At 40.6% G+C, this 21,295-nt stretch overlaps 1 protein-coding gene across 1 annotated transcript in view; it reads left to right on the top strand.

Annotated features, from left to right (window-relative positions):
• Window positions 1–21,295, top strand: part of MAN1A1 (mannosidase alpha class 1A member 1) — a 211,786-nt gene that overhangs the window by 39,766 nt on the left and 150,725 nt on the right. The window contains exon 2 of the mRNA XM_074948322.1: window positions 11,601–11,697. Within this exon, the coding sequence (XP_074804423.1) occupies window positions 11,601–11,697 (97 nt within the window). The remainder of the gene's footprint in view (window positions 1–11,600; window positions 11,698–21,295) is intronic.

The raw sequence follows: 21,295 nt of genomic DNA, 5'->3' as shown, positions 1-21,295 counted from the left end.
GAACACAGACCCTAACCCTTGGATCTTAAGAACAATGAAAAAGCAATCAGGTTCTTAAAAGAAGAATTTTAATTAAAGAAAAGGTAAAAGAATCACCTCTGTAAAATCAGGATGGTAAATACCTTACAGGGTGGTCAGATTCAAAATACAGAGAATCCCTCTAGGCCAAACCTTAAGTTACAAAAAGACCCAACAACAGGAATATACATTCCATCCAGCGCAGCTTATTTTACCAGCCATTAAACAAAAGAAAATCTAATGCATTTCTAGCTAGATTACTTTAAAAGGAGTTGTAAGGCTGCATTCCTGATCTGTTCCCAGCAAACAGACACACAGACAGACCAACCCTTTGTCCCCCCCACCTCCCTTCCAGATTTGAAAGTACCTTGTCCTCTCATTGGTCATATTAGGTCAGCTGCCAGCTCGGTTACCTTAGCTTCTTATCCCTTTACAGGTGAAAGGGTTTTGGCCAGGAGGGATTTTATATCACTGTATACAGAAAGGTGGTTACCCTTCACTTTATTTTTCTGACAATCGACATTAGATAAAATTGCATATTGCCTTTGAATACTGTAGGAAGTGAGGCAGTGATAAGTTTGGATCCAATTTGGGGTAAAGCAATTCCATATTCAGGGGGTTTTAAGCTTCTTCAGAGGCCAGCTAGGGAGGATGCTTCGTTTTCCTCTGTAAAGCTTTGGAGAGGTTCAAAACACTGCTGCTTTGAGTTGATACTGATAACAGTACAAAGCCTAATCATTTAGGAGAAATCACAGTGTATTGGCTCTCTAATGGGTAAGGTTCGGCACCCTGATTTAAACCAGCCCATGTGATTTCTAGCAATCTGGATTGTGATCTTCCTTGAATTGTGGACAATTATGTTGATTGGAGATGGTTCAGAGACGAGCCATATGAATGATTAAAGGATTGGAAATCATCCCTTACAGTGAGGGAGTCAAGGAGGTCGATCTATTTATCTTATCAAAGAGAAGGTTAAGGGGTGGCTTGATCACAGCCCAGAAGTACTTACATGGGGAAAAGAAATTTGATAAGTGTTCTTCAATCTAGTAGACAAATATATAACAAGACACAATGGCTAGAAGTTGAAGTTAGACAAATTTAGATTAGGAAATAAGGCGCACATTTTAAGTATTGGTAATTAACCATTGGACAACTTACTAAGGTTATGGTGGATTGCCCATCATTGGAAACTTTGTAAAATCAGGATTGAATGCTTTTCTAAAAGGTGTGCTGTAGTTCAAAAAAGAATAAATTAGGGAAGCCTTGTGGCCTGTTACGCAGGGTCAGACTAAATGATCGCAGTGGTCCCTTGTGGCCTTAAGAAATGTAAACTAAAAGTGGGGGGATGGAGAGCATCTTGTAAATGAAATAGTAAAGTTTGTAACAGAGGATTGTTTAGCCAGAAAATGTTTAGTGAAATTGCATTCTTAATGTCAGTCCCAGAAACCTTGCCAAATCCAAGACTTCGTATGTGACTATCATCTGCTAAAGTGGTCAGACTTAAGGTAACTTTTTTTGTTTAATGTATGTTGGAAGTAGAGCTGCTACTTTGTAACACTAATGCAGTGATACTCAGACCTCAGTGGTTCAGGAGCCAATTTAGCTCAAATCAGCATTTCCCAAAAGAGCCACAGTATTGTGAATTCATTGTTTAATTTACTATAGTACCATATATTAATATTTAAACAGTATAACAGGAAATATTTAGGGCTGTGTGTGTATGCACAGCAGAATGAGCAAGTATTTTATCAACTACAATTGGTTAACATAGCAAATGCATCCTGATTGATTAATAACTTAAGTTGTTTAATAATCAGTGTTTTAATATCATGTGCTGCAAAGAGCCACAGGAGACACATTAAAGAACCACTTGCGGCTCCTATGCCTCAGTCTGAGTATCACTGACATTAATTTAATATTAATGGAAAATGGTACCACAATGATTTGAGGGGGGAAAAAGTGCACAAGAATTTTAAATTATTAAACTCCAATAAACAAGACTTCTTGGCTAATTAAAAAATACAAATTTGAGACTGATTTTTGTCTGTCTAGCATGTAGTGCTAACTCAAACAAGTCTATTAATCTACGGTATTTTGTCTCTTGTTCTCTATACAACAAAAACAATATTAAGAAACTACAGGGGGCACAGTTGTCTACTCCATGTACATAAATATGCAGGTTCTAGCTGCATAGTGTTACCTGGGTCTCCTGGAGGCTTCTGAAATCTAGAACACAATGAAGAGCACCAGAGGGCTGACAAACTATTTATAAGGGATGCTGCTTTATATACTACGTTGCATTAAAAAAAAAAAAAAAAAAAAAACTTGTATTGAGCTAAAGTTAAACTAAAAAGTGTCTGTAGAAAACTAATTGGAAATAAACTTGACTGAAAGTTCAATAGTCATAGCTAGCTGACAATAAGCAAAACAAATTGAAATTTTAAAGTGATATGGGAAAACCTAGGAAAATGTTCTGTAAGTTTGGCATATACAACAAGAAAATGAGTAAGCTTGGCTGTTAGTGGTTTTGAACCTCTATCCATTTGTTCTGTTACTTACTATAGGAGAAGCTCGTAGTGACCCTATATTTAAGTTGCCTAACACTGTCCATTATAAAGGATTCCTGCAACCTTTCTTTGAGAATCTCTCACCTCCGTTATTTGCTACAGGTCTTTGATATTCAGCACAGTTCATGGCCTGAGGCTAAAGAAGTGACTTTTCTTGTTCTGTGAAATTTCATTCAGATTTTACTGAGAAATAGTATGTTTAAAAATGGCTATTTCCTTTCTTTTGCTTGCCTTTTTTAGGAAATGGCAGCATGGATTCATCCAGAGGCCAGGCTTACATCTGTGGCAGCACCACCAACACCTGCTGCCTGAACAGTAGGGAGCTAGGTGAAGCTGCTGGAGGGAGGACGAGGGTGCTGATTGCACCCTGGACCCAGCATTCCTTGCACTTTGAGCACATTGCTAGACCTGTAGCTCTAGTAGCAGTCTCTGCTGTAATACTGCAGGTTTGAGGTTCAAACCTTGTTGATTCAGAAGGGGTTGAGTAGGTTGTTAGCGGCACATACTTAACTTGATTTTGCTTTGAGTTTTTTAAAAACAAATCCATAAACTCAGGAAATTTCATACACAATCTGTTAAAAGAATGCCAAGGTTGCAAAGCCAAGCAGTCGAAACTTAGGAAGTGGCAAATTTAGGGTGGCCTGTGCAGTCTTAATTTGACCCCCATACTGATACAGTTATTAATTACATGATGACTTACTATCATTTTCTTTACGAGATTCCTGCACACTTTATTCACTTTACAGGATAGGTACACAAGGGGGCAGAATTGAAATTCCTCTACAAGTACCAGATTTATGGTTGCCCAATTCTCAAGTGTTTGATTTTGCAACCTTTAAGTTATATTTAAAATAGTTTTTAGTATAATTATAACTATTCAGAGTTTTGCTGTAATGGTACAATACTACTTTTTCAGTTTCTTAACTTTTTTTTGTTCCTTCTCCATAAAGATAATCTGCTGTTTCTGTTATCAGAGAGATCAGCATGGCTATGTAAAGCAGCAAATGTGAGTTGTCTTTGTAGGAGATTCCAGCTTTTCTCCCCTTGCAGAATTCTAGGTGCCCGGAAGTTGATTTTTTTGTATAAAAAGAGACTATTATGAAACAGGTATATAAAACTAGTAATGCAGCCACACCTATCTAGTCAGAATGCTGAAAGTATTACTGTATGATGGCCCAATCTGGGGGAAAAAAATTAGTTACAGCCTGTATAAAGGAATAGCTTCTTGTTCTCTTCAAGCATTAGTGGGACTTGACAATAGTAGTCAATCCTATGGTCACCTCAGGGAGTTTTCTACTTCTTGAAAAGTAATTTGATAGCATCAAAGTTTCTGTGGTAGAAATAAATGTTACCTTGTCTTTTTTGTGTATTGCCTGTATGAATCCCTTTCCTTGGTGTGAATGCACCTTGCATGCCTGAGCTCAGATATTTCTAGAGAGCAGTATCTCAGCTTGTGCACTCAACCAGCATGTGAGTTTTACCTGAAGACACACAAGGGGATACAGAAGAAGAAAAGAGAGCAAGTATACAGATGCAAATAAGTAGCCACATTGAGCATAGTAGTTCTTTTCTTAAGATGTTGTCCTTTTATTGTTGACATGATTTTTAGAATAGCCCAATTAACCTATTAATGACATTAACTTGCAGGTTAAAAACTTACCCACTATAATATGTATCATGTCAGACAAATAAGGAACACTGATGTCTTTCATTTTTAAGTTTGAAAAGTTAGTTGGCTCTGCCACTAGCTAAGCATTCTATTAGCAATCATTTAAGGTTAACTTCAGCAGATGAACATTCTACTTGCTGCTGCAGAACTGCACTCAAATTTTCTCAATACCAATAAATATTAAACACTTGTGAAAGGAGCTTATTAAATATAAAAAATTGCTTATTAAATACAAAAATTTAAGTCCTGCTGTTAAAATATCTGTTTGGCTAGTTCAGTTTTGAATTCACTTTGAGGCAGTTTGACCTTTTCATTTTTTGCCAAATATGCTTATTCTTTGACTTGATTAAACAAACGAATGTGTCTTTAATGATATTAAATGGTAACTTTTTACCTAGTTTTCTAAGCTGGTCTTTGTCACATACAATCATTGTGCAGAGTTGAGTGTATCTGACTACTAAAAATTCATGAAGACCTGAAGAGCTCTTCGTAGCTCAAAAGCTTGTCTCTCACCAACAGAAGTTGGTCCAATAAAAGATATTACCTCCTCCACCTTGTCTCTCTTATATCTTGGGACCAACATGGCTGCAACAACACTGAAAACTAAAAATTCATGTTTATCACTGATTGATCTTAACATAAGGCACGATAAGTTAAGGCATTGTTAAGGCATGATAATATCACTCCTAATGCTAATCTAATACAATCTTCCAGTTCATGTTCTGGTGTTTCCACATTTATTGATTAAAAGGAAGGCTCAACTGTTAAATTAAGCATTCCAGCTATAAAGACCATACTGCACTGTATTGTATTGTATCGACTAATTCCATTTAACTGTAAGTTCCTCTGGGCAAGGGACTTGACTATTTGGCACACTTAACCTATTGTACGTCTGTAACATATGTGCTTTTCTCTACTTGCTGAATGGCTCTACAGAAGACCACAAAAGCCATGTCTGCTTGTATCAGCTAACCCACTAGTGGGTATTCTAAGGTCTTTTATTAACACAACCCAGCATGTATCCTTGCAATGTTTAGTAACCAGAAAGATAAGTATTCTGATTCTCTTCTGTTTCATTAGGAAAGTGTCTCCGTGAAACCAAATAAGACTTTTCTCTAAGCTGTCATGACATAATGACAAAGAACTCATTTGAACATCAGATGAAATAATTAGGATAAGTGCTTAGTACAGTCAAATTGTGATTCGTGTAAAATACAAGCAATATGCAGAAGTCTCTGTGGAGCATAATAAAAGTATCCTCACCTTCCAGAAAACTGTGAAGTATTTCTGGGAAACTTTTCAGGGCAGAATTTGTTTCTGAGAAGAAAAATAATTGCTGCTACTCTTTTCTGCTGTTGCTAGGTAGAAGATACAGTGTCTTGCACAAAATATGGTGGATTCAATGGTCTGGCTAACAGACCTAGCCATTTTCCAATTATTTCAACACCAGTGGGTCAAATTCCTCTGTTAGATAATATTTTATATCATATAAATACTCTTTCCTGTTTTGAAAAGGAAGGTGCTGAGCCCAGATGCAGAAAGTGAGCATCCTTCTTGATCAGCAGTTAAGAATCTGATATTCAGGGGTCTAGGGCTGCTCTGTTTAAATGAAGTGGACAACTAGGATTCCTATTAAATCATGTTAATTATACTGTCTCATTATTTTATGGTTGTGTTGGTGTTTAAACTAAACTTTACAAAGGAACTCTTTATTTCTTCTTTAGCCAGCTTTCAGTCTAATACCTGGGTGATTTCAGTTATAGCTTGTTAAGTTTATGAAAATGTGTGGAGAGGGTAGAAAGTATTATCTAAATAAAGCACATTTCAGTCAATGTCAAAAGCAGAACTCGTTGCAAAATGGGGTAGGGGGAATCTTGCCCATTTTTGTGAAATTGAGTTGCCAAGTTTTGGCCAAAACAAATATTTGTCATGATCTGACCAAAGGTGTATTAGAGAGTACAAGAATGTAGTGCTGATTAGGGTCCATAACTCGGTATTGAAGTGAGGATTGTTTTCCCATTCCAAGGGTATAATTATAATATTGGGATATATATTGAAGATCAATTATTTTAAGTAACAAAATATACTGGTGTCTGCACTGGGTATATTCATTCTCCTTTCACCCTTTTGTAGCCACACTTTACTCTTAAAGCAATTTTACATGCTACAGAAGGGGAGGAGGGAGAATGGATATACCCAGTGCAGACCTCAGGACTAGGGTAAGGAAACCCAAATAAACTAACTTTTGGTGTCCAGGAATTATGCTGCTCTCCCACCTGCTCCTCTGAAGTTGATTCCCACCACCACATCCTCTTGCTCTGTAGCTGCAGGTGGTGTGGCCCTGCAGGAGTGTTTCTTCTAGAAGCTTGCTGGATTCTAGGAGAGGATGGAATAATAACTCAATGAAAAGCCAAGAAAAGACAGGAAGCAAATATCCGTTCTCCTCTTCTTCATATTTATACCAGTGTGGATGGTTTGGCTTTAAAAATGAAATAAAAATGAGACAGTAAGTAAGGCCCTGTCTATGCTAAGGAAATTGACTCCTATGCAAACCCTTAATGTAGACAGGCCTCCCGTGCTGCAGTGCAACTTTACCTTGGTTCAGCCTGCTACAAACTGTTTTAGTCAGAAGATCTCCAAGAATAAAGATCAAATATTTCTCTTGGATGCAGGCATACAACTTTGATTGAAGCCAGTGGGAATTGCAAACATTTAGGGAAGATCTACACTACGGGGTTAAGTCAACCTATGTTATGCAACTCACGCTATGTGAATAATATAGCTGGAGTCGACGTAGCTTAGGTTGACTTATTGCAGCGTATGCACTGTGCTGGGTCGATGGGAGAGTTGACTTACCTTATGCTTCTCGTTCCGGTGGAGTACCAGATTCGACGAGAGTCATCTGAGGTTGATTTAGCGGGTCTTTGTTGCAGCATTGATCCACGGTATGTGTAGATATACCCTTAGTGAGTGACAGAATTTTGAGGCTGTTAACTTGTCCGGCATTGCTAGTGTACTCCCGTAAATAGAAATTTCAACAGTTAACAAGCACCATCTGAAGAAGGTTTTATTGCCTTTGCTCATTTTTGGATATTGGATATAAGTGTAGACTTGATGGAGGGTCAAGACACCGATCAGTATATAACATGCTCCCTTCAGTTTTTAACTCCTTTTGTTCCATTTGTAGCCTATATGTCATCGGAGACCATCTACAATAAAGGGTCATTAGGCAGTAGACAGATTAGCAACATTGACTCTGAATTCCCATATTGCTAGTCAAACATCTGAGGTTATTTGAATGTAGGTATACATGTAATGGTACTTTCACTCCCATGTTAAAGAATGTATTCTGTGAGTTGGGAGTGGTGAAGTTGATTGTAAAATGGAATGTTAGATCACAAATGTGATTTGTGTCCAGTTCATTTTGCTGTTGGCATTACAAGAAATATATGCTTCAAATGAAGCTGGAGTTTGAGATATGAGAGATACTGGAGACTAGTGTCAGTTTAAAAGTTCTGAATTATGTTAACTTCTTAATGAATGCTCTATAATGATTCCACAAGATTGTAACTGATGCTGGCTGAAGCCTCGTGAAACATACTTTACAGGGAGATTTTTCTTTGTTTAAAACAGGGGTCGGCAACCTTTCAGAAGTGGTGTGCCGAGTCTTCATTTATTCACTTTAATTTAAGGTTTCACGTGCCAGTAATACATTAACTTTTTTAGAAGGTCTCTTTCTATGAGTCTGTATATTATATAACTAAACTATTGTCGTATGTAAAGTAAACAAGGTTTTCAAAATGTTTAAGAAGCTTCATTTAAAATTAAAATAAAATGCTGATCTTACGCTGCCGGCCCACTCAGCCCGCTGCCAGCCTGGGGTTCCGTTCACCTAGGCCGGCAGCAGGCTGAGCGGGGTCTGCGGCCGGGACCCTGGCTGGCAAGGGGCTGGCAGCCAGAACCCCAGACTGGCAGTGGGCTGAGCGGGGCCGGGGCCCCAGACTGGCAGTGGGCTGAGCGGGGCCGGGGCCCCAGACTGGCAGTGGGCTGAGCGGGGCCGGGGCCCCAGACTGGCAGTGGGCTGAGCGGGGCCGGGGCCCCAGACTGGCAGTCAGCCCAGTGTCGGTCTGGGGTTCAGTCTGCCTTCTCCTGCCAGCCAGCGTTCCGGCTGCTGTCCCCGCTCAGCCTGCTGCCAGTTTGGGATCCCGGCCCTGCCCACATAGAGTGGGTATCTACCTTCTCCCTGATTCTAGCCCAGTCTCTTCCTCTCTCTCTGCACTGAGCTGAGGGTGGGAGTGCACTGAGCACAGGGCAGGAGGTAAAGGAGCAGGCTGGGGGTTTGGGGTGCAGGGTCTGGCCAGGAGCTAGAAGAGGGACGGGGGTCAGGGTTGGGGCAAGAGGTTTGGGTGTAGAGTGCTTACCTGGGCAGCTCCCATTTGGTGTGAGGGGTGCAAGTGGGAATGTGGGAGGGTGCAGGAGCTCCTGTTCGGTGCTCAGGATGGGGGTGGGAATGTGGGGGGTGCAAGAGTCAGGACATCGGGTGTGGGGGGAGCTGTGTGTGTGGGGGGGGGGGGTGCAAGGGTCAGGGCAGGGGGCTGGGGGTGTGGGCTGGGGTCGTCGGGGTGCTCACAGCCCCCTGTCCAGAGCAGCTCACAGCAGGGGCCTGGAGGGGATATACCCCCCGCTTCCTTGTCAGAGTAGCGAGCATGCTACGGCTCCGCTTCTCCTCCTCCTCCTGTACAAGGGCCATCAGCTGATTGGCGGCAGGGAGGGAGAGGAGGAGGGGCAGGAACCCCGAATGCTGGGGTAATAGGCGGGGGAGGGGGGAGCTTGCCTGCTTTGCAGCAGCAGCCGACAGAACCAAGCTTCTTCACCCTGCCTGGGGGAGCAGAGAAGAGCCGGCCAGGACGGGCAGGATTTTTAATGGCACGCTGCTGCCTTCCAGGGTCCCGGCCTGGGTTCGGCAGCGGGCTGAGCGGGGCCGGCGGCTGGGACCCGGCAGGCAGCAGCGTGCCATTAAAAATCAGCTCACATGCCATCTTTGGCACACGTGCCATAGGTTGCCGACCCCTGGTCTAAAACTAGATTGTGAAAAAATAATTGGTTAACATACTTTCTGGTTTACATATATGCAGAGCAGCTGGGGGGGGGATAAAAATATCCTGCTGCCACTTGACTTAATATTTCACAGGAGTATTTGTTATGAAAAGGTTATTTGAGAGGTATAAATAGACATCCATCTTAATGGCTTGCTAACTGTGAAACATTTAGCTTTGTAGGTTTCAGAGTAGCAGCCGTGTTAATCTGTATTCGCAAAAAGAAAACGAGTACTTGTGGCACCTTAGAGACTAACAAATTTATCTGAGCATAAGCTTTCGTGAGCTACAGCTCACTTCATCGGACTTCACCGATGAAGTGAGCTGTAGCTCACGAAAGCTTATGCTCAGATAAATTTGTTAGTCTCTAAGGTGCCACAAGTACTCGTTTTCTTTTCACTTAGCTTTGTCGGAGCTGCTGCCCCCCACCACCCCAGAAGAGGGCACTGTGTGTGTTGAGGAGCAACCTTGTTGCCATCCCTTTATCAAGCTCTGTCCTGTTGACATAGGCCGCCCTCCTCCTTGTCTTCTACTCAATTGCGCAGGAGTTTCCTTCCAGGACTGAATCCAACTTGCTGGAAGACGGGTATTCAGATAAGCGGGGTGGGCATAGGGACCCAGCCTAACTAGAGAGTGGTGATGGGTCCTCACCAGTCCAGCAGACTTGTGTAGATGGAGCCATTCTGAAGGTCTGGGATTAGGAGGCAGCACTGTCCGGCAAGGGGGTCAGTACTCCCAGGGTCCAGACTTCTGCTCTCTGTTTGCAGAGTTTCTGCTTGGTCTCCCCAGCAGAGAAGGTCAACTGCTGGTTGGTGGCTGCTGCAGCAGTGAGGTAGCAAGACTGACAGGGAGCCTTGTTCCAGCAGTTGAGACACGCTCTTATAGCCCCATCCGCTTCTGCCAGACAAAACCCGCTCCTGACACCAGTCCTTCAGTGTGGCCCCATCAGGTACTAGTGTCTGTTCGACAGCCTTGTCATGTGCTCTCCATCTGGGGGGCACATCCCACGTTTTACGAACCTCAGCTTCAGTCCATTCTAGAGAAGCATCATGGTCTGGCTAGGTGTGATTTAGTGTTCATATATATAGGTTCTGTGGCTCTGAGAAAACAACACACTTGAAGAAATATTCTGTTCAGGTGACATCATGTGTTTTAGAGGTTGTGTACACTTAAAATGCTACAGCTGAACCAGTGTAGATGCTACCTATGCTGACAGGAGGACTTATCCTGTCGGTGTAGGTCATCCCCTTCTCCAAGAGGCAATAGCTAGGTCGACAGAAAAATTCTTCTGTCGCTCTAATGCTGTCTATGACTGGACTGAGGTTGGTTTAAGTACACCACTCAGAGATGGATTTTTATTTATTTATTTATTTATTTTTGCACCCCGGACTAGTGTAGTTAAATGGCTCTAATTTGCTGGTGTAGATCAGGCCTTAATAATCTTCCCTTGAGGTAATGGAATTCCTCAAAATGAGCTTAGTACTTTCAAAGACCAACATACCTATTGGTATGGGTATATATTTGCATTAGTGTGAATGTTCAATCATAGAAAGAAAGCATTGGCTGCTGCCGCTAAATGACATCCAGAAGCAGCAAAGTATTTAGTATGACACTGCCTCTCTCCATTCACTGTTGCAAATTATAGTAATTTTAAAATATCAACATATCTTCTCAAATGAAGCAGCGAGCAGCTATGGTAGCGATATCAATTTTCCCCCCACATATTTTGCCTAGCCCTCTTCAGCTGATGTTACTTGTACGGATCTTGAACCAGCTGGTTTGTATCCAAGCCACAATCTCTTTGCCAGACATTGAAAACTACTCTAAATCTTTGCCAAATTTTGATCTCTTAAAAATTGCTCTCTCCTGCTCCAGGAGAATGCATGTCAGACTGTCTTCAAAGTAATATTTACTTGTCTTGGTTCCAGCCATTTACCCAAGGAAAATTCTTAACTGAATTAATATACTGTGTATATATCAAATTTCATCTTGATGAGAATTAATTGGTCTCTATTATAAATTTGAGGATTTAATTGAAATGGAACCTCTAGTATAACCATAGTATCGCATCAGTAACACAGTTTTGTTAAATTGTTGTTTGATGAAATATCTTACACTTCTAATACATGCAACCTGAATTTATTTAAGCATTCAATTAAACACTTCTTGAAAATACAGTATATTCTCAGTATTTACTGTTATGCTTTCTTGTTAAATCAACATTATAATCCTGCTTTCATTTCCCTCCAGATGATGAAACATTCCTGGGATAATTATAAGCGTTACGCTTGGGGATTAAATGAACTGAAACCCATATCTAAGCAAGGACATTCAAGCAATTTATTTGGTGAGTAGTTTGTGCTTTTGTACTTAGTGACATGTATGTTAGGACAGTAAATCAGTTGAGGAGATTACAGTGGTGACACACGTGCTCTTCCCAGCTGTTGTGATACTGATGTTTTTTGCATAGCATGTTGTGTATAGAAGTTAACAGACTCAGGTGACAGCTGCATTGCCTTGTCACAAGTTATGTCATCTTGCTCCTCTGAATGAAGATAATGAAGCATATCGGTGCTATACCATATGTAGGTAATTGCACTATATTACACTACTCTGATTCAGATCACTTTGTCACTTCACACGGTAAAAACATAAAATAAAAATTAAATGCTATACCAGGGACGTAGCTACCACTTCCATGGAAGTGCAAAAGTGGAACTTTCACAAGTATCTTCTGGCGAGGAGTGAGTGACCTGTTAATTGACTTGAAATGGAGAAAATCTTTAACTGGTTTTCTCTTTTGTGAGATGGCCTATAGTTGTACCCATAAATGTTGCAAGAGATATAGCTATAAATTAGTGTTAAACATTTCTTCAGCCCGAAATTAACTTGAAAAAGTTACAGCTGTATTGGAAGAAGAATGTGGACAGAAGACTAACGTAATGCATTTTAGAAATATCTTTTACATTTAGAAATGGTGCAGAACTGAATAGAAGAGCAGCAGCTAAAGGGGAGGTTGAGTGGAGAACACTGCTTCCTTATGCACAGATTAATGTTGGCTTAAACCTCGTACAACAGGAAAAAACCTGAAAATTGCTTATTAGAATATAGAAACTATTGTTAGCCTTCATTATTCTAGAAATAGTAAAAGTGAACTAATTTCCTGATGCCCGCAAGATGATGCATAGCTTTGATTTATTAGAAAGATACAAAAATATGTAAAGCTATGTGCATGTGTATGGTATGTAAAAATAGGACATTTATATTTTGCTTGAAATGGGAGAAGAGATGAAAAATTGTATTATCTTTGGATGACCCTCCTAAAACAGCCTAAGTGCAGCATTTAGCAAATCCTCAAGAATTAAGTATTCTAGTGCAACATTTCCAGAAGTTCAGGTTTTACTCCCCTCAGGATTCAAAGATCATGAGTGTGTGTGTGTGAGAGAGGGGAGGAATGGGAGGGGGAGAAGGGGGGTGAGAACATAAGAATGGCCATAATGGGTCAGACCAATGGTCCGGCTAGCCCAGTACCTTTTTTCTGACAGTGGCCAGGGCAATTGAGTGATCCATCTCCTGGTGTCCAGTCCCAGCATCTGCGAGTAAGAAATTTAGGGACACCCAGAGCATGGGGTTGCATCTCTGATGATCTTGGTAAATAGCCATTGATAGACTTCTCCTCCGTGAACTTATCTAATTCTTCTTTGAACTCTGTTATACTTCTGGCCTTCACAACACCCCATGGCAACGAGTTCCACAGGTTGACTGCGCGTTGTGTGAAGACGTACTTCCTTCTGTTATGTGAAGAGGTAAATAACACTTCCCTATTCACTTTCTACGCCCCATTTATGGTTTTATAGACACCTATCTTATCTTCCCTTTGTTCACCTTGGAAAAGAGACCACTGTCCCAGTGTTTGAATCTCTCCTCATCTGGAAGCTGTTCCATACCCCTAATAATTTTTGTTGCCCTGCTCTGTACCTTTTCCATTTCTAATATCTGTTTTTTGAAACGGGGAAACCAGAACTGTATGTGGTATTCAAGGTGTGGGCATACCATGGATTTATATAGTGGCATTATATTTTCTGTCTTCTCAATCCCTTTCTTAATGGTTCCTAACATTCTGTTAGCTTTTTTGGCTGCCACTGCACATTTGGGGAGATTTTTTCAGAGAACTGTCTACAATTACTCCAAGATCTTTCTTGAGTGGTAACAGCTAATTTAGACCCCATCATTTTGTGGGTATAGCTGAGATTGTTTTCCAATGTGCATTACTTTGCATTTATCAACATTAAAAAGAAAAGGAGTACTTGTGGCACCTTAGAGACTAACCAGTTTATTTGAGCATGAGCTTTCGTGAGCTACAGCTCACTTCATCGGATGCATAGCATATCGTGGAAACTGCAGAAGACATTATATACACACAGAGACCATGAAACAAAACTTCCTCCCACCCCACTCTCCTGCTGGTAACAGCTTATCTAAAGTGACCATCAAGTAGGGCCATTTCCAGCACAAATCCAGGTTTTCTCATCCTTCCCCCCCCCCACACACACACATACAAACTCACTCTCCTGCTGGTAATAGCCCATCCCTCTTTGAAACCTCTCTTTATAATGCGCATGATAATCAAGGTGGGTCATTTCCAGCACTAATCCAGGTTTTCTCACCCCCCCACACACACACCCCCCTCCAAAAACCACACACACAAACTCACTCTCCTGCTGGCAATAGCTCATCTTACAATATGCACAGCAATAATCCAAGTTTAACCAGAACGTCTTGGGGGGGGGGGGGGGGTTTGTAGGAAAAAAACAAGGGGAGATAGGCTACCTTGCATAATGACTTAGCCATGCCCAGTCTCTATTCAAGCCCAAATTAATAGTATCCAATTTGCAAATGAATTCCAATTCAGCAGTTTCTCGCTGGAGTCTGGATTTGAAGTTTTTTTTGCTTTAAGATAGCGACCCTCATGTCTGTGATTGCGTGACCAGAGAGATTGAAGTGTTCTCCGACTGGTTTATGAATGTTATAATTCTTAACATCTGATTTGTGTCCATTTATTCTTTTACGTAGAGACTGTCCAGTATGACCAATGTACATGGCAGAGGGGCATTGCTGGCACATGATGGCATATATCACATTGGTGGATGTGCAGGTGAACGAGCCTCTGATAGTGTGGCTGATGTTGTTAGGCCCTGTGATGGTGTTCCCTGAATAGATATGTGGGCACAGTTGGCAACGGGCTTTGTTGCAAGGATAGGTTCCTGGGTTAGTGGTTCTGTTGTGTGGTATGTGGTTGTTGGTGAGTATTCGCTTCAGGTTGGGGGGCTGTCTGTAGGCAAGGACTGGCCTTTCTCCCAAGATTTGTGAGTGTTGGGTCATCCTTCAGGATAGGTTGAAGATCCTTAATAATGCGTTGGAGGGGTTTTAGTTGGGGGCTGATATGTGTGTGTGTGGGGGGGGAAGGGTGAGAACCTGGATTTGTGCTGGAAATGGCCCTACTTGATGGTCACTTTAGATAAGCTGTTACCAGCAGGAGAGTGGGGTGGGAGGAAGTTTTGTTTCATGGTCTCTGTGTGTATATAATGTCTTCTGCAATTTCCACGATATGCTATGCATCCGATGAAGTGAGCTTAGCTCACGAAAGCTCATGCTCAAATAAACTGGTTAGTCTCTAAGGTGCCACAAGTACTCCTTTTCTTTTTTCTTTTTACGAATACAGACGAACACGGCTGTTACTCTGAAATTTATCAACATTGAATTTCATCTGCTATTTTGGGGTCGTCCAGTCACCCACTACTGTGAGAACTCTTTGCAACTGTTCATAGCCTGCTTTGGACTTTATTATCTTGAGTAATTTTGTGTCTGCAAATTTTGCCATCTCACTGTTTATCCCCTTTTCCAGATCATTTATGAATATGTCTAATAGCACAGGTCCCAGTAGAGACCCCTGGGGGACACCACTATTTACTTCTCTCCCTTCTGAAAACTGACCATTTATTCCTGTCTTTTAACCAATTACCGATCCACGCGAGGACCTTCCCTCTTATTCCATGACTGCTTATTTTGCTTAAGAGCCTTTGGTGAAGGACCTTATACTCAGACTTTCAGAAAACCTTTGACACTATCTGCACTGGATCACCTTTGTCCACGTTTGTTTGACCCTCTCAAAGAATTCTAATAGGTTGGTGAGGCATGATTTCCCTTCACAAAAGTCATGTTGACTCTTCGCCAACAAATAATGTTAATCTGTTTGTGTGATGATTTTCTTCTTTACTATAGCTTTAACCAGTTTGCCTGAAAGTTAAGCTTACCGGCCTGTAATTGCCAGATGGCATCTGGAGCCTTTTAAAAAATTTGGTGTTACATTATGTATCTTCCTGTTACCTGGTACAGAGGCCGACTTAAGTGATCGGTGATATACCACAGCTAGTAGTTCTACAATTGCATACTTCGGTTCCATCAGGACTTTTGCATGAATACCATCTGGTCCTGGTGACTTACTACTTTTCAGGTTATCAGTTTGTTCCAAAACTTCGTCTGTCGATGCCTTAATCTGGGACAGTTACTCAGATTTGTCACCTAAAAATGGCTCAGGTGTGGGAATCTCCCTCCCATCGTCCTGTAGTGAAGATTGATCAAAGGCTTCATTTATCTTCTCTGCAACAGCCTTGTCTTTCTAGACTTCTCCTTTGGCACCTCCATCATCCAGTGGCCTCACTGAGTGTTTGACAGGCTTCCTGCTTCTGATATACTTCAAGTATTTTTTGCTGTTTAGTTTTTGTCTTTCGCTAGTTGCTCTTCAGATTCTTTATTGGCCTTTATAATTATACTTGACTTGCCAGAGTTTATGCTGCTTTCTATTTTCTTCAGTAGGATTTGACTTCCAATATTTAAATTGTCTTTTTGTCTCTAACTTCCTCTTTTTACTTTGTTTAGCCATTGCATTTTTTTGGTCCTCTTACTGGGTTGTTTAATTTTGGGTATACATGTAATTTGAGCCTCAATTATGGTGTTTTGTAATAGTTTCCATGCAGTTGGGTGGCATTTCACTCTTGCCACTGTTCCTTTTAATTTCTGTTTTTAACTAGTGTCCTCATATTTGTGTGGTTACCCTTTTTGAAGTTAAATGCTACTGTGGGAGCTGCTTTGGTATATTTTTCCCCCTACAAGGAAGTTAAATTTAATTACGCTATTGTTATTACTGAGTGGTTCAGCTATATTCACCTCTTGTGTGCCACTTAGGACTAAATCAAAAAATGCCTCTCTCCTTGTGAGTTCCAGAACTAGCTGCTCCAGAAGCAGTCATTAATAGTGTCTAGAAATTTTATTTGTGCATCCCATCCTGAGCTGACATGTACCTAGTCAATACGGGGACAGTTGAAATCCCTCACTATTATTGAGTTTTCTATTTTTATAGCTTTTCATCTCCCTGAGCATTTCATAATAACTTTCATCCACCTCGTCCGGTGGTTGGTAGCATATTCCTATTATACTCAAGCATGGAATTTCTATTCATAGAAATTCCATGGTACAGTTTGATTCATTTAAGATTTTTACTGAATTTGACTCTATATGCATGCTTTCATTTATAGTGCCACTCCCCCATCAGAACAACCTACTCTCATTCACATATATTTTGTCCCAATATCATCATACCATCAGGTTTCTGTGATGCCTACTATATCAGTATCCTCGTTTAATACCAGGCACTCAAGTTCACCATCTTAGTATTTAGACTTCTAGCATTTGTATATAAGCAGTTATAAAATGTATCAATATATAGTGGTCTGCCTTCATGTGATGTGATCTTTTTTTTTTTAATTTGACTGTTTCTCTTCAGCTACTTCAGGTTTCAGTTTCTATCCTATCCTTTTTAATAGGATATAGAGAATCCCCATTAAAAGATCCTCCCCTAAGGGATGTCTCTGTCCCAAAATGTGTGCTCCTCTGCACTTGTCAGCTTCTCCCATCCCTCTTAGTTTAAAAAAACTCCTCTACAGCCTTCTTAATTTTACATGTCAGCTATCTGGTTCTGTTTTGGTTTAGGTGGAGCCCATCCTTCCTGTATAGGCTCCTCCTTTCCCAAAAATATTCCTCAATTCCTAATAATCCTAAAAACTTCCTCACTATGTCATAGTTTCATCTGCATGTTGAGATCCTGCAGTTCTGTCTGTCTAATTGGACACATGCATGGAACTGGAAGCATTTTGGAGAATGCTACCATGGAGGTCCTAGGCTTTAATCTCTTACCTAGCAACCTAAATTTGGACTCCATGTCTCAAGAGATCAGCAACCTTTGCACCTAGCAGGCAGTTTACCTCCATGAGGGTCTCCAGGTGATTACAAACAGGTATTTATATTTCCTATGATCTCCCATTACTATTACCTATCTTCCTAATAACTGGGGTCCCCTCATCCAGAGGGGTGTCCTCAGTGTGAGAGGATACTATGACATCATCTGGAAGGAGAGTCTCAACTATGGGATCATTTCCTTCCACTCCACTTTGATGTTCTCCAATTAGAATTTTTTCCTCCTCAACAGCACAGAGGCTGTCAGAGTAGGGGTCGGACTTCTCCACTTTGTCCCAGAAAGTCTTTCTTCCTTAGCTCACCAGTTCAGCCACTCTGGCCTCAAGAGCTCCTACGTGGTCTTTGAGGGCCATGACTGCTTGTACCAAATGCACGCACACGCCACTTGCCAACATATGTGAGTGAAAAGAGAAATTTGAAACTATCCAAGTGTCAGCAGTGCAACAGTATCTGAGGGTATGTCTTCATTGCAGAGTCAACCCAGACTCTTAAGTTTTTAGCTCAACCCCATCCACATACAAAAACCTCTATCTGGGTTTGGAGGTGCATTTAAGGCTAAACTGGAATCCACCCACTTTCCAGTGAGGACACAGACAAAAATCACTCAAGTGCTGATAGTCTTCCATTGCTATTCCTGAAGAACAGACAAATTCTTCTGCAATTGACAATACTAACTGTGAAAGAATCCTAGTGTCTCAGCACAAAGAACCATGGAATATGCCCCCAGAGACACATGTAGGTGAATGAAAAACCAGTGAGGACACAATAACACAGATATGACTTAGCTGTAGGGTTGCTCATGTCCAGTCTAGACTAAGCAGGGTGCTCACAGCTGGGTACTGATCACGTAGGTTAACTCTGCTGTGAAGGCATATACTGAGTTTGCAAGGAGCCAGGAACAGTAGCTGAAGTATGAACTTACTCATTTCAGTGGGTGCTAATTCGGATGTCAAATAATAATTTAAATGTCAACAGTTAACTATTTCACTGCTTATCAAAGCATGTAAGAAAAGAGGATGTCATTATGAAGACTATTTTTTGGATAGGCCTAGAAATGCACAAGGTTTCCAGAGGGGCATGATTTGTTCCCTTTTCCTGAAGGGAGGTCTGCTGCTTTCGAAAGTGTGGGAAACGTTATTGTAGTCTCTAAATTTATGAGAACAGTGGCACCTTAAAGACTAACAGATTTATTTGGGCATAAGCCTTGTGGGTAAAAAACCTTCAGATCTGAAGAAGTGGGTGTTCTACCCACAAAAGCTTGTGCCCAAATAAATCTGTTCGTCTTTAAGGTGCCACCAGACTCCTCATTGTTTTTGTGGACACAGACTAACATGGCTACCCTTCTGATAAATTTATGAGAACACTGGTTTTTTTTCGTTTCAGGTAATTGCTGTTTGAAAGGTTTAATATTTGATTTGACTAAAATAGTTAAACAAAATAGTTTAAAATGTTACCTGGGTCTAATTTTAAATCCCTGTTTTTCTGATGTACATAAAACAGAAGTGAAATTTCACCTTTACTAATTGATTCAGGATGGATCCCTTTTCAGTAAATTCTGATGGGGCTGTAATGCAATTTACCCACTGTTGTCATTTTGCATCCAGTATAAGTTGTTCCAGTGCTCAGATAGTATAATCTGTCATCTGAAAACCGGAGACCAGTAGTTTAATAAGAAATAGCCATAAAATCATAAGAACAAGATGTCTAAGTAGGGGTTGTAATCCTTCATGACATCAGATAGACATGCAGGAAAATTATTAAAGATGTACTGTACTTTGAAATTTTTCTTATCCTGAGCTCTGTGGTTATAGCATTAGCAAAGGTCATGCTAGACATTCTTCACTGTGGAACAAGTGAGGTGTTATACTTAACCTTTACTTTTATGTGTCAAGGAAGAATAACAGCTATATTGTTGAAGTTTGACAATGATGGACAGATCACTTTGCTAATTATGCTTGTGGATATAATAGTGCAAGATTTAGATCTGAGTGGCTGGTGCAAACTACTCGTGAGACTAATAAACAAGAAAAAAAATTGAACATATCCCACTTAAAATGGCCACCATAAAAATTAAAGCTCTGGAGACCAATGAATCTGTGTGAAAAGTAGCCGTTTTAGTCAATGTAGCCTGTGATAAACAGGATGAGAAAATGAGCCTGGTACCAAAAATAGTGCGTGGGTCTCTAACACTGGGAAAAAATTCAGAGACCTATGAAAGCACTGAAGAAATCATGGAGCAGATAATGTGTTACCACATTGTCGATGTGGTTCCTTCTGGAGGCCATCTACTTGGTATTGGTCTTGTCCATCAAGAAATAAACCAACATGAACCTATGAAGTTACTTGGTAGAAGGAAGCATTAGAAGGTCCTCTGAAAATATCCACCGCTCATTTCAATAGTAGCTATCTACTTTGTTTTTAAAATCCTTCAGGTATGGGTGGGGAAGAGGGGGAAAAAAAAGTTACCAAATGGTGCCCCTTTTAAAGCTGTGTGTAGGATTTGGGCCTTATGTATTGTAAACTGGCTGCTAATTTCATATACTATATCATGCATAACTAAAGACTATAATATTATAGAAAGGTATGGCCTCTAACTGAAATCAGGCACGAGTCTTTGATTCTGTTGCTTGAAAGTGTCCTAAATCAGGCCCAGAAGATGCTTTGGCGCATCAAAGCTTCCTGTCTCATTGCAGTGCTAAATTTCTTACCCAAGTATATCTTTGCACTACTTGTGAAGAAAGTCATTCGTTTAGATACCTCAACTACATCCACCATTGCCCAGAATCAAGGGAAGTAGAGTAAAACACTGGCTCTCATTTGGTCTAATTGCTCCTTATAATACCAGAAAGCACCAAATCTACTAGAATCTTCATCTGTTTCTCCTGAAATCTTCGGGGTCTCTAGTAGGGGGAAATCATGGAACTGTTTCTATAGGTGTATATATAACTTCAGATTAGACTTCAATACATGCCCCTCCCCCACCCCCAGCTCTTTCCCTCCCTGACAATATTTTGGACCATAAAACAGTAAAAAGCTTTATAGATTATTTTGCATTTATTGTCTTCAGAAGCATACAAGCTTTTTCTCCTCCTTTTACTCACATACTACATATAATTGTAGTCATAAAAAACATCTGTGCTTATTCTCTTGTTGTTCTGAGGGGGGAAAAAAAGATCAAAGAGTTAGACTTCAACTGTTTCAACCAGTTGATTGCTGCAAAGAAATTCGAAATGGAATTGGTCAGGAATGTAACCCTTGGGGGGTTGTTTTTTAAGAATGTATCTCTGCTAGTGAACCCAAGGATCTTACAGCCATTCTTCAACAACCAAGCAAGTCCATCTTAAATTCAGACTGTCATCATTAGTACCCTCAGTTTGCAGTAAGGAGTCTTTACTTTGAGTACTAAACCTTATTCTTTCTGGCTTTTGGTATCTTGTGTCACAAGATTTCTAAACCATAATTGCATTTGTGGTGATAAGATAAAGCCTAAGTATAATTTATTAACCAGCTGGTTAATTCTGAACCTTACTCCTCTCCAAGTTAATTGGTTCAATTAAGTTCTATTTTATTTAACATGAAAGGGAGTGTCTGCTGTGGAACAGATTGGACTTCAGGCCCTTATTGTAGAAAGC

This window comes from Natator depressus, chromosome 3 (assembly GCF_965152275.1).
Source record: "Natator depressus isolate rNatDep1 chromosome 3, rNatDep2.hap1, whole genome shotgun sequence".
Taxonomy (NCBI): Eukaryota; Metazoa; Chordata; order Testudines; family Cheloniidae; genus Natator; species Natator depressus.
The sequence above is the reverse complement of the archived record's forward strand: the minus strand, read 5'-3'. Positions and strand labels throughout refer to the sequence as shown.